Raw genomic sequence first — 18786 nt, 5'->3', positions numbered from 1 at the left:
CAACCCCTCTACAATACATAATCAAAACCTGATGGAGGGGAAAGAAAATAACTTACTTTGTCTAAAAGTTTCCTCGATATATTTAGATGCCTTTCACAACAAGTAACTGCCTCATCAAATTTTCCCATGACTTTCAATGTGTTTCCCAGGTTCCCACTGGCTTTGCCTTCTCCTGGTTCGTCCCCAATGGCTCTAAGAGAAAAAAATAGAGACGTGCACATACTGAAAGTATGAAATTATGACATTGTACACGTGAATTAAAATGTTACATGAGGGAGGGGGGATGATTTTCGCTTTGACAACAAACAAAAAGTATTTTTTCTAATCATTAATCCTTGAAAACTTTCACTTATCTTTTCCTTACCGTGCAACAGCGAGGTCTTTCTTATGATACTCCAGAGCCTTGACGTAGTCCCCCAAGTAAAAATAAGCATTTCCCAACTGACTGTAAACAGCACTAAGCATCCTCATATCATCGGTTCCTTGACGGACAGCTGCTTCAAAAAATGCCACGCCTCCGTGGAAATCCCCACCTTTACAAAGGCGTTCACCCTCCAGGGCAAGTTCAAGGAATGGATGAGTATCCATGGTTTGGCTGCAAGTGAAATATTTCACAATATCTTATTAATTCGAAACAAATTTTTCCACCATGATGCTACAAAAGATTTATACATAATATAGTCCAAGTCAGGCGAAAATACTTAATGAAATGGCTGTAGAAAATTACAAAAGTTTCTAAAGATACATATGTTACAGTGCCAGTCTATTATCTTCTAGGATAACCGAATGCGTAGTGTTAAGATGCTCATCTACCACCGTGAAGGTTACTGTCATGGTCCCAGGTTCAAACCCGAGGGAGGATATAGATGAGATATTTGAATTGCAAAATAGTGATATAGCCAGAGTTGGTGAAGTAAGTAGTCTCTTCAAGAAATGACTGAATATTTTGCACATTGCCCAAGCATCTGACACTTGCCACTTCATGAAGATTACCACTTTCTAGACACTTTGTAAAGATGCTAGATTTCGGACATAGACTATAACATACATATGCAGATATGATAGATTATGATGAGCAAGAAGTGCTAATGAAGTAGCTATAGAAAACTGTGAAAATTCTCACAGTAACTAATAGTAAAAAACTTTAATGAAGAAAATGGCATGTATGACAGTTATTCGACTTCATACAGCAGCAGATTGAACTAATAGCACGTTGACTAAATAGTCTTACAATGAAGATGCTCCCTTTTCTCATTTAAATTTCTGATGAATTCTAAATTTTATTAGCAAAGAACACCAAAAGCCCCTAGCATGCAATATTTTCCTCTGCAGCGACACAATTGTTCCAATTCATTATAAAAAATTGCTGCTTCACATGCCATACATTGGATGAAAACATAATTATTAGTGGGTGCCAGTGAAAGCTTGTGGAACTGATTCCCACCAATACAGGTTGGGAACTTCCACTTTATAACAGAATCTACAACAGTCCTTCACGAACTGACTATACCTTTTTGTCTAAATACTACTGTAACTGAACCATACACACACATCTCAAAAACATTCCTCAACTGTTGAAATACTAGATCAGTATTGAATGCACACCTCATATAGTCCCGAGCATCCACTCTTTCAAAAATTTCTGAAGAATTCCACGATATCAAATCTTTTCTCACTACCTAAACATTCTCCCAATTCCCAAATGATTTTTTTTTTTTGTTTCTTTTTTAGGTACCGGCCATCCTAGGGATCAATTTTCCCCAAACATTTAAAAAAATGTGTATTGTATAACATTGCTATTTGGCCATTTGTCAATTTTACAATAATTTTATTAATCTCTAGCAGAATGCTCTGCCTACTAACACAGACTCTGGAAACAATCTGGGAAATACAGTGAAACCTGCCTATAATGATACCGTAGAGGAATAAGAATTCCACGGGAAGCAAAGAAAATATCATTATAAACAGTATCGTTATGCTCAGGTTTCACTGTATATTCACAGAGAAGAGCATATTTATATATTTTACTCCCCCTCCCCAGCAGGGTTTAAGCTACAGTCGCATTTTTTGCAAAATGCGAAAGTAGTAGTAGCCACTTTCGCAAAAATGTGTACAGGAGGTACGAAACGAATAGACATCCAACCATCAATCATTACATTAGCAGTTTGCTAAAGCTTTCCCCCCCCCCCCATTTTTGCTTTTTTGCGAAAGGAATTTTTTATCCAGCTTAAACCCTGCTCCCCAGAAAGAAAAGTATCCTCACCAAAACTGTACAGTTGAAATAGAAAAAGCTTCAGCAAGTAGCAAGAAAAATAACCCATTTTTCAATTTTAACTTTATGTGCACTAGCAGAGCAAGCTGCAAATTTCCAAGATATTATACAGCAGGGCTTGACAAATCAAGAAGAGTTCTAGGGGCCAACCAAACACTTTTAGGAGCCAAGCCTATTTCTTTTGTGTGAGCTAGTAATACCACTTTTTTAGCCACCATGTTGACCTGGGATTTGCTTTTTGGAACCCCCTTGCAACGAAAGACTTTGGTATGTAATTTAAGTAGCTATTGAGCCTTTACCAGGACTTTTGTCAGTGCTGTCTTAATGCATGGGCCCATAAAGGCACGGCACATCAAGAGAAGAGGGGCCTCACAAAAAAAAAAAAGAGATCTGGATGAAATTTTTGAGAGAAGCATGTAATTTTTTTTGCCTGGTAGAGCCTCAGACTAATCAATTGGCCTAGGGGCCCATGATGCTCTTAAGACGGACCAGTCTGGTGTGCTAACTTTTCAGAAAACAAATTCCTGCAGATTCTGACAAGAACTGGACAAGTGTCAATAAAACTTATGCCTATGAAATTCCTTTGGTACAACAGACAAGTATCTTTTTGCCTGGACCACCTTGCGCCTCCCCCCACCCCACCCAACAAGAATGAAATACAAATGAACTTTTACCCACAAGTCTTTAATTTATTTATACATATAAAATTGATTGCCTGTAGGTTTGTCTGTATGTTCTACAGATCTACAATTTTAGACCAATCTTTATATTTGGCAAATAGACTAAACAGGGGCTTGACTTGTGTGTGAACGATAGGTTACTTTAAAAGTTTTTCAGAGCAAGACATGTTCCCAAAATGGGCAAAAGAAATGGCTCTTGGAATGTTTACTTTGGTTACCATAGTTCCCTAACAATGCGTCTCAGATGTATTTATTCCCTAACAATGCGTCTCAGACGTATTTATTCTCTCACAATGGTTTGTCACTTCTTCTTCCATTATATTGAGAAAATTATAGCGAGTGATGATCATAAAAAAAATTAATGAACCAATGAATTATTACCTTGATGTTGTGGGCACTTGTCCAGGTCCAGGCATAACAAGCATTTCTGACTTTCAACACAAAAATTGTGTGGATTCTGAAAAACAGCAAAAAAACTTTCGTTAGTGAAGAATCTGCAAAAACATGACCAAGAACATTTATTTAATTATTCCGAATAACTTGAGCATGTGTGATACTAAACATCCCTCTTTTCAAAAATAGATAAAAGTTTAGGTGTTAATTCTAATATTTCAGTTGCCCCCACTTATAATCAAAGACTTGCCAAGCCGGTAATGGCAGTGTCCTCGGGCGGTCATCCACTGGAAGCAACATGTGGCAAGCTCCACGAGCAGCAACAGCCAACATTGAGTACAACAACAAAGGCCATCTGACATTGTCTACTGAAAGCGACCTTTACAAACTACTCAGCTCACAAATGCACTCCATGCAGATGAGTGTGTTCATTAAATAATCTTGAGGAAAGTCTTTTAAAAGGCGCGAACTAAGCAAGTTACCAATTGCGACGCTCCGTGCTTATATTCCTGGAATTCATCTTTTCATTATTTTGCAGTGTGTCAATCCTTGGATTCTTTATGTGACCTTCTACATCCGCATGTCCGCTACACCCTGGTGAAAACCGCTAGTGAATCGAACGACTACTTCGGAAGATACGACCATCGCGGTGAACACCTTCCTCTTCGCAATGTTACAGCATAGCGACTTCTTCGGGGCCTTCATCTAGAACCTTCTCGCTGCTTTTTGAGTTTGATTCTTATTATTTTTCTTTTATTAGTCGCTCTTAATTATCACTTGCTTGAAATATCATAGAAATATATCGATTTTGTGTGATTTTTGAATATTTTTCCGTTTTTGGAACGATTCGCCATATCTAGCAAAGATAAGAGATGTCTTTATATTGATGGACCTTGTATATTCGGTAATACCGAGCTGAAATTATTAAATTTATTCCCTGATCAGCTTTACAATGCCTTTCAATAATTCTATTGCCAGATTTATATATAAATGATTATTTGAGCCTATTTTTCATTTTCAGCAAATTATCTAGAATAAGCTTCGATTTTACAACGAGACTAACGGATTTGAGATTCTATCACAGCTACATCTTTCCTTTTTATAGATTTGAATTAGCTTATATATTTCTGAAAACTTTGATATATTTTATATTCAATTCGACCAATTAGTTATCAAAATATCCCCGATTTTACGATTTTTTATAATACGGTGTACATTAACATTAAGGATGAGCTGTATACAATGGCTTGAGTACAAGATCAATCTACTCTACTTTACGCTACTTTATTCCTTTCAATAAACTATTTTTCATATTTCTATATATATATAGGCGTCAATCTCTGTCTCCTAACTCTGACATCTTACATATATTTCTTCTTGAGCTTAGAACTCTAAATCCTGCGAATCAGTTTTTTCCCCTATGTTTCTGTGTCCAATTAATTTTCTGATTCGTTGTGATTAGCTCATTGTATTTATCTATTGTACCAATCATGTCTATCACGTCCAAAACGATCGACATACCGCAAGTGGACAGAGAAATCTTAGAAGATCTGTTCAAAGACATCTCTCCAGTTGCCGGATCCTCTCCTGCACAAGAGTCGCAGCCTCCTAAGCAGCATACTCAACAGGATCCAGCACCTCGTTACGCTACGACTCATGTGGACCCCCAGATGACGACGACACCAGTTACTGCATGCCAAAACATTACCTCATCCCGAAACAATAGCCAAAACCTCGGGAAAGACAGCTGTACGGAGCATCCATCCTTCATATATATCGACCGCCCAAAAAGAAGCCATTGTCACTCTTCTAAGAAGCAGAAAAGTAAAGAAACCGCATACAGCCAACCTCCTGACACACAACGCTCATCATATGCTTCGCCATCTACGCATGACACGAACCAGCATGCAAAAAATTCTCCTTATACTACAGCTATGACATCAATTCAAGATACACCGAAGTCTTCCAAGGCGAAAGGCCTTCTGGCCCAGATCTTCATGAAATATCCTCAGACGCACTCGCCAAAACATACTAAAGATGCTCACACCCATTCGACAGTTACCGCCTCATCACCAATACTCTCCGCCTCGTCGATGCCTCATGGTCTCTCTGTACCTAAATCCAAGACCAAGCGCCTCCACAAGCATAAATTCAAGGAACATACTGTCAACACGACGCAAGAAAAGGCTAAAACCAATAAAGCTAAGAAGAAAACCATCAAACAGACTATAGATCGTCCAACAGCTGATTCTGCAACGGACTATTCATTACCGACCTACTATGAAGATAGTTTAAATGAATGTCCGGGCCTAAAATATGCCATTGATTGCTCCAACGAATCGTCTGCAGTCACCAACGTAGTCGCTCCTCTCACCCAGCTAGCTACACCGACACCACAGGTTTATATCAACAAAAGAAGTTCCCTCTCTGGAAAAAGAATTACAAGATCGGCTTCAAAACTTCTACAGAAATGCTCTCAACATGTTCCAGCTTTATCGCCCGTCACTAATTTGCCAACCTTGTCTCCCACGAAAGCCCTCCCTTCCTCCCTACTTAGCCCTGAAATCTATTCCTCGGATAATGACAATAGTGAACAGATCTTCACCTTCCATAGTTTCGAACGCAACCGAAAATACTTGAACATCATGCACATGGCTACAGACATAAAAGAAATTCTTAACTCTTTTACTGGTGTTAGAGGAACCCCATCGTTCGAATACAACATACCTCTTAAACCCAGGAAAAGAGCCAACAAACTTCTAGACATAATCCTTAATTGGATTGAAGGACTCGGAGAACGGACAGATTCACATACGCAAACCAGCGGCATAGAACAATATGTGGGTAAACCTCAACGGGAAAATCGCACACGATCGACATCTTCTTCTTCTGCTGAACCGTCATCTATCCTTCCCGCTACTACTACTGCCAATAATTCTACATCTTCAGCGGCTTTGTCTCTCAGCTCTTCTACAACATCTTTTGCTACGCAAACAACAGACTCACTTATAGAAGAGACAAAGCCGCTACTTCAAGATTGTCCTTCATCCCATAAATCAACGGAGGAAGGCCATGGTTTTTCCGCGCTTGACAGCCCTCCGTCCGACATGTCTGCCTACGAAACAGTTGATGAGGTGATGCTGGACTCTGACTCCGACTTCTTCACAGTCACCAGGCGAAAAGCCAAAAAGAAGAAGGAAATATCTTCCCGCAGAAATATTTTCCCAGAAAATATCTTCACGGAAATATCTTCCTCGCTTGACAGTCCTCCGTCCGACATGTCTGCCTACGAAACAGTTGATGAGGCGACGCTGGACTCTGACTCCGACTTCATCACAGTTACCAAGCGAAAAGCCAAAAAGAAGAAGGAAATATCTTCCCGCAGAGTTCGATTCGTTCTATCTCCTATACATGCCCTTCCTACGGGTCCAAAGCAAGCTCTTGATCATCCCAACCGCAATCTCCAATCTTCATCTCGACATACACATCGACATACTCTACAGGAGGACCCGGACGGGAGGAACACCACCAGTGGAGCCCTGCCCCATCGATGGGACCCTGGAAGTACGAAGAGAATTACTTGGAGCCCACGGGTTGGAACGAGGATTCTTGAGCGCACAGCCAACGAGAAAGTACCCAACATCAACGAAAGACTCAGGGTAATGGATGGCATCTCCGATGTCACACAACACAGAAGAACATACGCCGCGGTCATATCCAACGGGGAGAAGATAAATACAATACTGGTATACCCAAAGTACCCGGAAGATCTTGGTCTTTTGGCACCCGTCATCACTCGGCACCTGAGGAGCAAGGGAATAGGTGAATCACAGGCCGGGATCCGGTCGATACAGAAGGGAATTGCAGTGGACTTCAGAAGCATAAAAAACGCACAATCGTTCAAGGTGGAATTGTCCACAGACAGAAACCTCCGCGAAGTCATGACGGCACGGCCTCCCAGGACCAAGAGGACTGCAATTCTTCTGAGAGACATTCCAGCCGCTACACGCAAGGAAAATATAGTGACGGCTCTCAAAAAAGCGCTAGACTTGGCAGGAAAGGACATTGTGATCAAGTCGCAGCTCAAAGCGAGAATTGCGGGGGGAGTGCATCAAATTGTGGAAGTGACAAAGAACAGGACACTAGAGGCAGCGCTGAAAAAAGGGGTGGTCACTACTAATAAGTGGCACTCGAAAATTCGGAGCTTCATCCCGTCGCCACGCTGTTTGAGGTGCCAAGCCATGGGCCACCGGGCCACGCAATTCACAAGCCCGCCGAGATGCGCCGATAGGCACGGAGCGAAGGACTGCCCAGGCGGAAGAGAATTACAATTGTCCAGATCAATCACGACAGTGGAAGATGTCAGGGACAGTACTGGAACCTACCCATCGATCAGAACTGTCACGTTCAGAAGAAAGGTGAGGCCCCAGGGAGGAGCACCTGACAAGAATTAGGCGCCCAAGACACACTAAAGTTAGTACAAAGATATGGAAACGGATGGCAGCACAACGGTGCCTACAGCAGATAGGTGTCAGGAAACCTCACGTCCAGTTGACATCCAGACACCAGTAGCCCAGCCTCAAGGACTCAAGTTTCTGCAATTCAATGCAGATAGGGCCAGACGAACCACATTCCTACTAGAGCAACAAGTAGCGGCTAATCAAGTAGATGTCCTCCTCATCCAGGAGCCGTGGACGGCGAGGGGTGCACTACAAGGCATGCCGCAGGCGTGGAGAAAGTGGAAATCCCAGAACAACAAAGCAGCCGTAATTCTCTGCAATAAGAATATAGAAGCTGGGTCAGCACACAGCAGCGATCAAAGCAAGGGTCAATGGCAAGGAGGTAGTCATTATGAGCGGCTACTCCTCACCGACAGCCGAAATCCAGGAAACCCTTGCCGAGATCAGAGAGGTAGTTCTCAGCCAGTGGGGAGAACCAACGATAATCGGTACCGATTTGAACGGCCACCACTCAGACTGGAATTACAGGGAGGATGACGAGAGAGGTAGGTCGATCCGTAATCTGACGATGGAGCTCCAACTCCAAGTGGCCAGCAGGGGCAATGTAGTACCGACCTACGAGCACAATGAGAAGAGGGGGTGGCCGGACCAGACGTTCTGGAAGGACACCGGAGAACTGGAAAGATGGCATGTCGGAGATGAAGTCACCCATGGTTCTCACAAATACATCCACTTCCAGTGGCGTACGGAAAGTCTTGTACCCCCAAAACCCAGGTATAGCTCGTCCATCAGGAGACTGGAAAAATTTGTCAAGAGGGTGGCGGCCCAGATCCCTAAGCTCCTGCGAAGGATCATGAGAGCGGACAACGGAGAAACTCTCGACGAAGCCGCTGAAAAGGTCCTAGACTGCCTCAGAGAAATGGCGGACAAGACTCTGGCAAGGAAAGAACCACCAACCAAGAAAGTGGTACCTTGGTGGACTCAGCAACTCGAAACAGAGAGGAAGCACCTGCGAGCCAGACACAGGCGATGGAAGAGGGCGAAAGAAGAAGAACTCAAGACAACCAGGTGCATCGAATTCAAGAAACACCAGGCACAGTACACAAAGATGCTCAGGAAAGCGAAGACTGAAGGATGGCGTCAGTACTGTGAAAAGGCCACGGATGCTTTCGGCAACGTCTACAGAGTGACGGCCAAGAGAAGAGAAAACACGGCCCAGATCATCATGAGAGAAGAAGACCAGACGATGGAAGAGGCCATAGCCAGGCAACTTAGAACCCTGTACCCGACTGACGAGGTGGAGCTGGGAAGAGAAGCAGACGAGGAGGAAGAAAGGGGCCAGAACCACCAAAAGCCCTCCATTGGCCCGATGGAACCGAACATCACCCAGAAGGAAGTACAGCGGTCGCTGAGCAGGACAGGTAACAAGAAGGCTCCGGGCCCGGACGGGCTTACCGTGCCCATATTGAAGGCGATTAATGGCAAGCACCCGGAGCTCCTGACCGCGCTTTACAACAAGTGTCTGGAGCTGCGGAGATTTCCCAAGGTCTTCAAGAGGGGAAAGGTTATTCTGATCCTAAAGCAAGGAAAGCCAGTGGACGACATAAAGTCGTATCGTCCAATCACCCTGCTCCCACACGCCGGAAAGATTCTGGAAAGGATCCTAGTCCAGAGGGTGATGTACCATTTGGAGAGACACCAATACTTGCACCAGAATCAATATGGTTTTAGAATGGGAAGATCGGCGGACGAAGCACTCTGTGACGTTGTCGACAACATCAAGGAAGCCAGGACACAAGGAAAGCACGTGGCGCTGGTGTCCATCGACATCAAGGGCGCATTCGATGCACTTCGGTACACCAACTTGAGAAAGATCTTTGCCCAGATTCCCGCACCACAAGATCTAACACAGACTTTGATGCATCTCCTGAAAGACAGGAAAGTGGGCATGGAGCTGGGAGGTGAGCTCGTGGAACATGACCAAACGAGAGGTAGTCCGCAGGGCTCGTGCTCGGGCCCCCTTATGTGGAACGTCACGGTGGACGGCCTACTTAAACAGTCCTGGGAAAAGGGAGTACGAGTCCAGGCCTTTGCGGACGACATACTCATAGTCATGGTCACAGAGAAATGGAAAGAGATGGAAGGAAAGGCCACCAGGACTCTGGATCAGATGGCCAATTGGCTACACAACAACGATCTGGAGCCGGCAATCGAAAAAAGTTCTTACCTGTGGTACAGTTCAAGAATCAAGAGACCCAAGATAAGGATGAAGGGAACCAGGATCCCATGGAAGAAGACGATGAAATATCTTGGGGTCACTCTGGACAAAGACCTGGACTGGATATCACACGTAAAAACCCAGGGAGCCAAGGCGAACGCTAACCTTCAAACATTGGCGAGCATGGCAGGCCCAAGATGGGGACTAACGCAGAAGCTCAGAAGGATATTGTACGACCAGGTGGCTATCAAGATAATAACATACGGAGCTGCTGCGTGGTACCAGGACCCATCAGAGAAGCTCAAGAGGCAGCTGGACAGCCTGCAGGGAGGTTTCCTGCACCTTCTCACAAGAGCCTACCACAAGACGTCAAAAGCAGCCATGCAGGCCATCGCAGGAGTTCCCCCACTGAGTCTTCAGACGGAGTATGTCGCCAAAGCAGCCATGGTGACAAGACTCAAGAGGAACATTAGTCTGGGGGAGGCCCAATACCAGTGGAGTGAGCTAGAGCAGAGAAGGATAAACTGGGATGTGCACCCCGCCACCGACATCCGGGAGAGCCAGATCATCACCCTGGAAGAAACGGGCCCTATCTCATACGAAGGAACCACCATATTCACAGACGGTTCTAAAACCCAGGATGGAACGGGTGCTGCCTTTGTGAGATACGAGGATGACGTAGTAACCCAGAAGTGGAAGCAGAGGATATTGACAGGGTGCACGATTTTCCAGGCGGAACTCTTCGCTCTAAGAGAAGCGGTAAGCAGCTTGGAAAACACAACGACCCAGTCCAAAGTATACACAGACAGCCGATCCAGCCTGGAAGCCATAAGAGACCCCCTCACGAGACACGAGGACGCCAGGACCGTCCGCAGGGCTCTATTAAAAAATCGAAACATCCAATTGAACTGGGTTCGTGGCCATGTCGGAGAAAAAGGGAACGAGGAGGCAGACCGATTGGCCAAGGCAGCAACCTTGAGCCGTACGATCCTCCTGGAAAAGAAGATTCCAGCAGCGACTGCAAAAAGGATAATAAAGATTCACATCCTTGGAGAGTGGCAGAAATTCTGGGACCACCCCGCCACACATGGGAAGTTAATCCATAGGGTCCTGTCCAAAATACAGTGGAGAGAGAGATCTTGGAGCAGAGAGAAGACGATATTCTTCTCGGGCCACGGGCCGTTCCCCACCCACTTCCTCCGCTTCGGGATCTCAAACAATGACAAGTGCCTGTGTGGAGGAGTCGGAAGCCCATTGCATTACGTAACAGAGTGCGAAAAGACCTCAGATTTCCACCTGGTTAAGCCGCTCCCTCAGTTGGAGCATGAATGGTTCAAAAGGATGGAGAGAGATGGAAAAGCAATGGAAACCATCAAGGACCTGGTTAAATTCCTAGAGGCCAACCAGGAACATCTCCACACCAAGAGGGATGAGACCATCCAGACTCCACATGAAACGCAACAACTGAGGAGGAGCGAAAGACTGAGAGCAAGGGCAGAAGCCGAAGACAGCGTCGATAGGGTACTCTCCCAGGAAATAGAAGAATTAGAAGACGAAGAATACGACACAGAGGGAGAGCAATCGGAGAGAGAAGAAGCGGTCGAAATATGGGAAGACTCTGACTCTGACTTCAAATAGGATGATCCAGTGAAAGAGTAATCAAGAAACAAAGTCCCAATGATCAGTGTTTAAACTGTGAAGCACCCAACCAAAAGCTGAGGAGCTTTTGAATAATCGAACAACCCCCTCCCCTCATGCTGAAGGACCTGGCACCTGGTTGGACCAATGTGACACGAAGGACTCACACTAGCCAACAAGCCAACGAGGGAAGACATGGGTCCAGGACCTGGCGCTTGGCCACAGAGAGGAACAGGGGGCTCGGGCTCAATAAAGCTGGAAGGGACATCAGAACAGCTCATCGGAATAAATTGTATAATAGAAATATTTAAATCTGTATATACTTTTTTTTTTTTTTTTTTTTTTTTTTTTTAATAATGTGTTTTTATATTCAATGTCATGTATTTTATATTTTATATGCATAATAAAGCACCCGACATCGCCCAGCCCCTCATCCGGGCAATGGCTAAAATTGACAATGGTCGATAGAGCCTGGGCGGTGCACGAAATGAAATGAAATGAAATCTTGAGGAAATATTTATAAATTTTCTTTACAAATTTTTCAAGTCCATTTTTACTTAATGAGACAAACAAACTCGGAGAAGGCGTTCTTGTTTTAAATAAATACCTTGAAACCTGTAGGCCTCTGTAACCCCCAAAGCAGAATGTTTTTCATTGTTCTACAACGAGCCCTCGGCTGACTGAAAATGTTCTGCAGTATAAAAATGCTCATAATATTCAACATTTTTCTTAAAATTCTTCCAGATAGTTCTGCCGTAGCACTAATTGTTCTGTGACATATGAGACTGATTTCAAACCTGACTACAGTGATAATCACTTTTAGATGCATCTGCCTATAACAACAATTTTACCCTTTTAAAAAGCTAGTAGTACATTAAATCCCGAGTTTTTTTATCTTGGAAAACAACAGCATGATTGTGAGATAATAAAAGGGGGGGTGCCTCTGTCAACCCAAGGCTGGCGCGCCACCACAGTTGAAGCATTAAGGGTTAGAACTACAATTGTTGACTTTTTGTGGCTTACAAAACTGCTTTTTCTTTTACCCTTCCCAGTTACATGGGTGTTGTATCGTTTATACGCAAATGCGTATTAAATACGGTTTGTCACTTCCAGTGGACAACCAGCTTTAGTGATAGATTATTTATTTATTTATTTATTTAAATACAAACTACAGGCAAAAGCCCAGTTACAGTTTGCATATATGAATACAAGAAAAACATATATATATATAAAAAAATCAAAGTTTAAAAATATACATCATCAGTATTACTGCATCTCAGAAATCGGTACAATGGAGAATTTTTCAAAATATCAGAACGATATGGAGGAACATAAAAAAGATTACGACATCTAAGATTGATTCGTGGGCAATAAAAAGTAATAAGGTTTAGAATATCAGGTGCATTAATATCAGTGTGAAAAATTTTTACAAAAAACCTAGTAAGGGCCCTGAGACGGCGAGTTTCAAGGGAATCATAACAGAACGATGAGCGAAGTATTTCGTTTGGTAAGTACTGATTATATGACTGATGTTTCTTAAAATATACATGGCGCAAAAACCTGTTTTGAACACGTTCAATTTTAACTATGTTAAATAAGCAATGTGGATTCCAAATTATGCTACAGATCTAATTCTAAAACAGATCGAACATAGGAATTGAAAAGTAACAAAATAGTTTCAACATTGTGAAAAAGCTTACTATTACGAATTATAAACCCAAGACTTATGGATGCTTTAGACACTATAAAATTAATATGTTGGTTAAACGAAAAAGAACTGTGAAATATAACACCTAAATCCTTCACACAATCAACCCTTAGAAGTAATTGATCATCAACACTGTAATCATATATAAGTGGAGAATGCCTCCTACTATAGGTAATACATTTACACTTATCAGTGTTTAAATACAACTTATTATTTACACACCAATGGATCATTCTGAACGTGTTGAGAGTGTCTGGCTTTTCACCACAGAAACACTGATGAAGAATCTCTGGGTAGATGGAATTCGGAATGAAAACCACTTGTTAAGTGCTCTTATCACCTCCTCTGATCCAACACTGCGCTATTTCGATAACTTGACGGGCCTATGTATGGTGAATTTATAATGTGAAAAAACAAAAAAATTATAAGAATCATCCCGGGCGCTGACCTTAAAGGAGAGGGGGGTCGTGCTTGGCGCCTAGGGTTTGTGAATCCCTGCTTAAGAATCAATCCGTAATCTATGTAATAAAATCCAGTTTTACGGCCTGGCCCGGTGCGATCATACCCTTCACACCTGTCGAAACCCTGCTTCGGAAGGGACATGGGCGGAGATACGGTATTGGGAGGGGGGGGGCATTGCCCTAAGTCTATCCCCGCCTATGGGAAGGGGGGTTCGTGCCCATGGGCCGAATACAAATACAGAATATTGTAAATTGACGCACACGAAACCAACGATTACCAGTAAATTATTCACCTGAATCCCCCAATATAAAGAGATTATTCCGAATATACAGAAATTAAGCATATGTTAATGGTTATGTGGGAGATATTTAAATGAATCCGTTGAGAAAACAATCACTCACCCTGTATCCTATTTTGAAATGTGATAATATATTACACGAATCCAATTCAACTCAAAGCGAAACCTATCATCATAAACAGGTCACCATTCAATCCGCTATCTCATCAACAATAAACAATAATTGTTAATTAAAACGGCAACGAGATTGTCACGTATATAAAAACAATAAACCAGCCGCGACTCGCTCACGACAGAGGGCACCCAACAACAACACAACTGGCGTTTTAACTTCAAAATGGCAGTTTTGGCGATGACGTCACGGCGGCGGTCGCGGTTCGTTCGGCGGGTTTCAATTTTTATTTATTTATTATTCGTTTATTTATTTTTTTTTTTCAGAAAAGGGGGAAAGAAAGAAAGAAAGAAAGAAAAAAAAATTTCTTTCTTTCCGTTTTTTAAAAAAAGACTTCACTGTGATATATTTATCTTTTTTTTTAGCTGAAGGAATGAGCAGTTGGTTGAACAGGAAATATACAATTGGCATTGAGATAGATTATTATGGCCGTCTCCGTTGGCGATAGCATTTATTTAAGGAAAGAAAATAAAAAATGAGATAAAAGGAAGATAAAAAATATATCCTCTCACACCCCCCCCCCTCTTTTTCTTATTTTCAAGTGAATTTGTGCTTCTGAAGAGCAATTCATCAGTCGAAGATTGAGACTAACCAGGCGTGGCTTTCTTTCCGCTTTTGCCCTCCCCCTGGCAGCAGTGCGCCGTCTTAACGCGTGGGGTGGGGGGGCCCCCACCCGGACACGGCCCGGGGCGTCAAGAAGAGAGGGGCCCCCCACAAAAAGGAGAATCGGTTTAAATTTCCGAGAATTCGCCAGGTAGGGTCTTAGAAAAAGCATTTGGCCCGGGGGGGGGGCATGATCATAGCCCCCACATCCTGTAACGGGGCCCCTAGGCTGGGATCTTTTGCGGGCCCCTCGGTCAGATTTTTGACGGGCCCCTTCTGTAGTTAATTTGGAGCGTGAAAAAGCAAAAAATGATGAGAACCGTCCCGGGCCCCAGGGCTAGAGCCCTGTCAGCCCCCCCCCCTATGTGGGGGCCATGCCCATGATGCTCTTAGCTCTGACTCAGGGCCGTTTTTTAAGAGCACTGTGGGCCTGAAAAGTGATAATCTGTGGGCCCTGATAGCTGAAAATACCTGCTTTTGTAAATTTCTATGCTTTCGCTCGAAAATCATAGCACTAAATCTCATTATCAAGAGGCCCCTTATTCACTTGAGAAACTCCGGGTCGCGCCAACATCACACTAGAAATATCTTTAGTGTGGTGTGTTCAAGGCAGCAACTTGAGGGGAGCAGGTGGGTCTGGTGCCCCGGGCGCTGAACCAGAAGGGGGCGCCGAATTCACCCCTTTATCTGCTTCTTCTACATTACAAGGGGTGCCAAAATGCCGGCTTGCCCCGGGTGACAAAATATATCTAGTTGTGGCCCTGGGTGTGTTGGTCGCTCCCGTGTGGGCCCCATGCGTTGAGACGGCACTGCCGACAATGCTTACTTGATCAGTACAAAATAAGAAAAGTTTCTCCCCAGCTCGAATGCTAATACAGGACGGGGGCGAGTGAATCAACGAGAATATTTATAGCGAGGGGGGGGGGGGAAATATCCAACTCCGCCGTCTCGCCTGTGCCAATAACATAGTTTTTGCACTGGAAGGGCGTCGTTGACACCTATCAATTTCCCCCGTACCCACATATGCCTACCCCAGTTGCACAACGATATCGTCTCGATGTCGGTTCGACGTCGGAACGTCGAATAAATATCGAACGTCGGAAAGAGGTCGGAAATTTTTACGCGTCTGGAACGGGAAAATGTATTCACTCAATAAACACCAAAACATCTCTTTTTTTCCTCTGAAATTAGTTTTACTCTCATTTTTACAGCATGGTAACGGCGTCGACGCCTTTGAACTCCATATAAACGCAACCCAGTCAATGTTTCCTTCGTTTCGGTGCCTTTGATGGCGATAGACCAAGATGGTCGACGATTAGTTTTACCAACCCTTACAGAGTCAATCCCGAGACATCTCGTTTAACTTGATACGCTTTATTTTGGGAATCCCGAAATATCTCGGGTTCTTTAAAACACTCTTATTTTGGTATTGACGAGAACAGATAATGTTGCAAAGTTTTCTTCTCCTGATAACATGTTTCCAAGGTGGGAAGGGCAACTTCGAAAGAATGAGACAGCCCTTACTATATAGCCCCCCGCCCTCCCTAATAATCTATGTGGCGAGACATTTCAACGGGGCTGCATTGAAAAGTTATTAATTTGCGCACACTTTTAACGCGTATAAGAAATTATCGCCAAAAAGGAATTTTCTGGTTTTTTTTTTGGGCTTAATTTTTTTTAGAGGGGGGGGGGGGTTTATAAAGATCAAGATACATCTATAATACTATAAGAAACAAGGCCGTAGCGAGGTAGGGGGGGGGGGTCCAAACCACCCGAAATGAGAGAAAATGACCTAAAAAAGGGAAAAGATGGCCAAAAAGATTGGCCTTTATTATTCTATTACTTTGATTATTCTATTACTTTAAGATTTATTATTCTATTACTTTGGTTTCCCCCCCCCCCGAACGAAATTTCTTTCTCCGCCTGATAAGAACCCCCCCCCCCCCCGTTTTTTTTGGACAATTTTAGGCCGAAAGGGGGGTTCCTTATACACGTTAAAATACGGTGATTCGGAATGAATCAATTGATTTGGAGGAGGATGCCTGTTACATAAGACGCCACTGCACAAATGAAAATGAATAAATAAGGTGAAAAAGGGAAAGAAATATATTATACTGTAGTTCACGTTCAATACGGTTCGCCAATAGAAGTAATAAAAAGGGAAAACGACAGCGTTCCCTTTTTTTCTGATGCGACCGTTTTTACTGAGCCGTTACCTCCTCACTTGACACTGGTAAATACGATCTTCGAATATGAAATAAGCCTCTGCGTATATAAAGGTTTCTTTTCTCTCATCCATCTCTTTCTTGTTTTTTTGTTTTTCGGATGACGAGCTCAAAGAATGCCAGGGTCGATTCGAATTCACATTGCGTTACAGTGTACTACACAATAGAAGCGGGTGAAGAAAGCGAAAGGATTATGATAAACCGTTTTTATTTTTTGTTTTTTTTTTTCGATATACAGTATAACATGGATTCCGAAGCTTTGGGGAATTTTCTTGACGCCATCTTCTTTCTTGCGAGCGGAAACAACTGCTTGGGGCGCGTGTACCAATTTGAAATGACACTCTTGTCGGAAAAGATGTGCACGTGCTGAACATAGGTGGAGATAGACTTGGAAGTCTGGGGGGGGGGGCGGCACAGGTTCGAACTCCGTTGACGGCATAGCGATAGTCGGCCGAAGTTGGATTTTTGCAGTTTTCCAACCCAACTTGTTAAGTCAGTGGCTATTTTCAGTTGAAGACAAATCTGCATTAAGAGTTTTCCTTAAACCTTTTAAAGGCGTTGAAGATACGGAGGAATTTATATCGTTGGTGTGACGTGGAACGAGTGCCGTATTGGTATAGCCATAATATGGCTATTTACTATTGCACCAGGGCAGTAACTAGGCTGGGGCAACTGGGGCACTGCCCCTGGGCCTCGAACCAAATGGAGAGTTTGGTTAAACCCCACGAGAGTTTACATTTATTTGGCCCAATAACAAGCCTTTCAGTAGGGGAGCCCCCAAGGAAAAATCTGCCCCGGGACATCGAGAAGGCACACTACGGCCCTGGATTGTACGGCCCTCTCTCTCTCTCCTTATTGTTTGGTTCTATGTTCATCCCTGCCAGGGGCGGCTCGCAAACCTTGCACCCTTACTTAAGCCGCCCCTGACCCCTGCAGTTGATTGCGCTCCCGGACATCCGTAGTTAGGATAAAATTCGTACAGTCATTGCAAGTCCGATATCACCCCACATATACTCAACTTATAATACACTATTCATTTTACTTCGTCTGAGGCTTTTTAAATGGAAATCGGGGATTTCAAACGCAATGCGGATGCGGATTCAGTCAACCATCTTTAATACACTGATTGCCAACTCCCAGATCTGAAACGATGTAGCAAAGCATACAGCGTTGCCAATTCAGACTGACAGATATAATACGCATCACCCTGTACATAATAAATCTTCGTATTAAACGATGTTTTCCTTGAAATGATATGATGCCGGACATCCAAGCTGTCAAGTGGCCGCACTTTCTCCCCCCCCCCCTCCATTAGATTAAATGGAGCATTAGCTATGAATTAATCAGCTGCGGAGCAACTCGCAATGAGAAAATCTCTCTCTCTCTTAATGGCGGGTCGAAAACAAAGAGACATCTGTTCCGCGTGTCGGCAACAAAATTCCAACAAGTACTCTCTTAGAGTTCGCGATGTTTTCTCAATGACGCCATTTAATTCAGCGATAAATGGCTTTTTGCGTTTGTTTTTTTTAATATTTATTCTTATGTGTGTTTCTTTATATCATTCCTCTTTAAGTTACGTGACTTGACTCATTGCACTTATTCGTCTAGAACAGTCCCCCCCCCCCCACCATATAATGTGGTGGTTTTATGTGACTGC

General features: G+C 43.4%; 1 protein-coding gene across 1 annotated transcript in view; it reads right to left on the bottom strand.

Annotated features, from left to right (window-relative positions):
- Positions 1-14467, bottom strand: part of LOC149068901 (G protein-signaling modulator 2-like) — a 32674-nt gene extending 18207 nt beyond the window's left edge. The window contains exons 1-4 of the mRNA XM_089251219.1: positions 14233-14467; positions 3334-3409; positions 365-595; positions 57-192 (exon numbers count right to left, since the gene is read on the bottom strand). Coding sequence (XP_089107345.1) covers positions 57-192; positions 365-595; positions 3334-3377 — 411 coding nt within the window. The 5' untranslated portion in view covers positions 3378-3409; positions 14233-14467. The remainder of the gene's footprint in view (positions 1-56; positions 193-364; positions 596-3333; positions 3410-14232) is intronic.
- Between the last annotated feature and the right edge of the window lie 4319 nt (positions 14468-18786).

This window comes from Pholcus phalangioides, unplaced genomic scaffold, assembly GCF_987345545.1.
Source record: "Pholcus phalangioides strain wild (caught in Gottingen) unplaced genomic scaffold, Ppha-v1.0 ptg000024l_1, whole genome shotgun sequence".
NCBI classification, from domain to species: domain Eukaryota; kingdom Metazoa; phylum Arthropoda; class Arachnida; order Araneae; family Pholcidae; genus Pholcus; species Pholcus phalangioides.
Note: the sequence above shows the minus strand (reverse complement) of the source record. Positions and strands in the feature narration are given on the sequence as shown.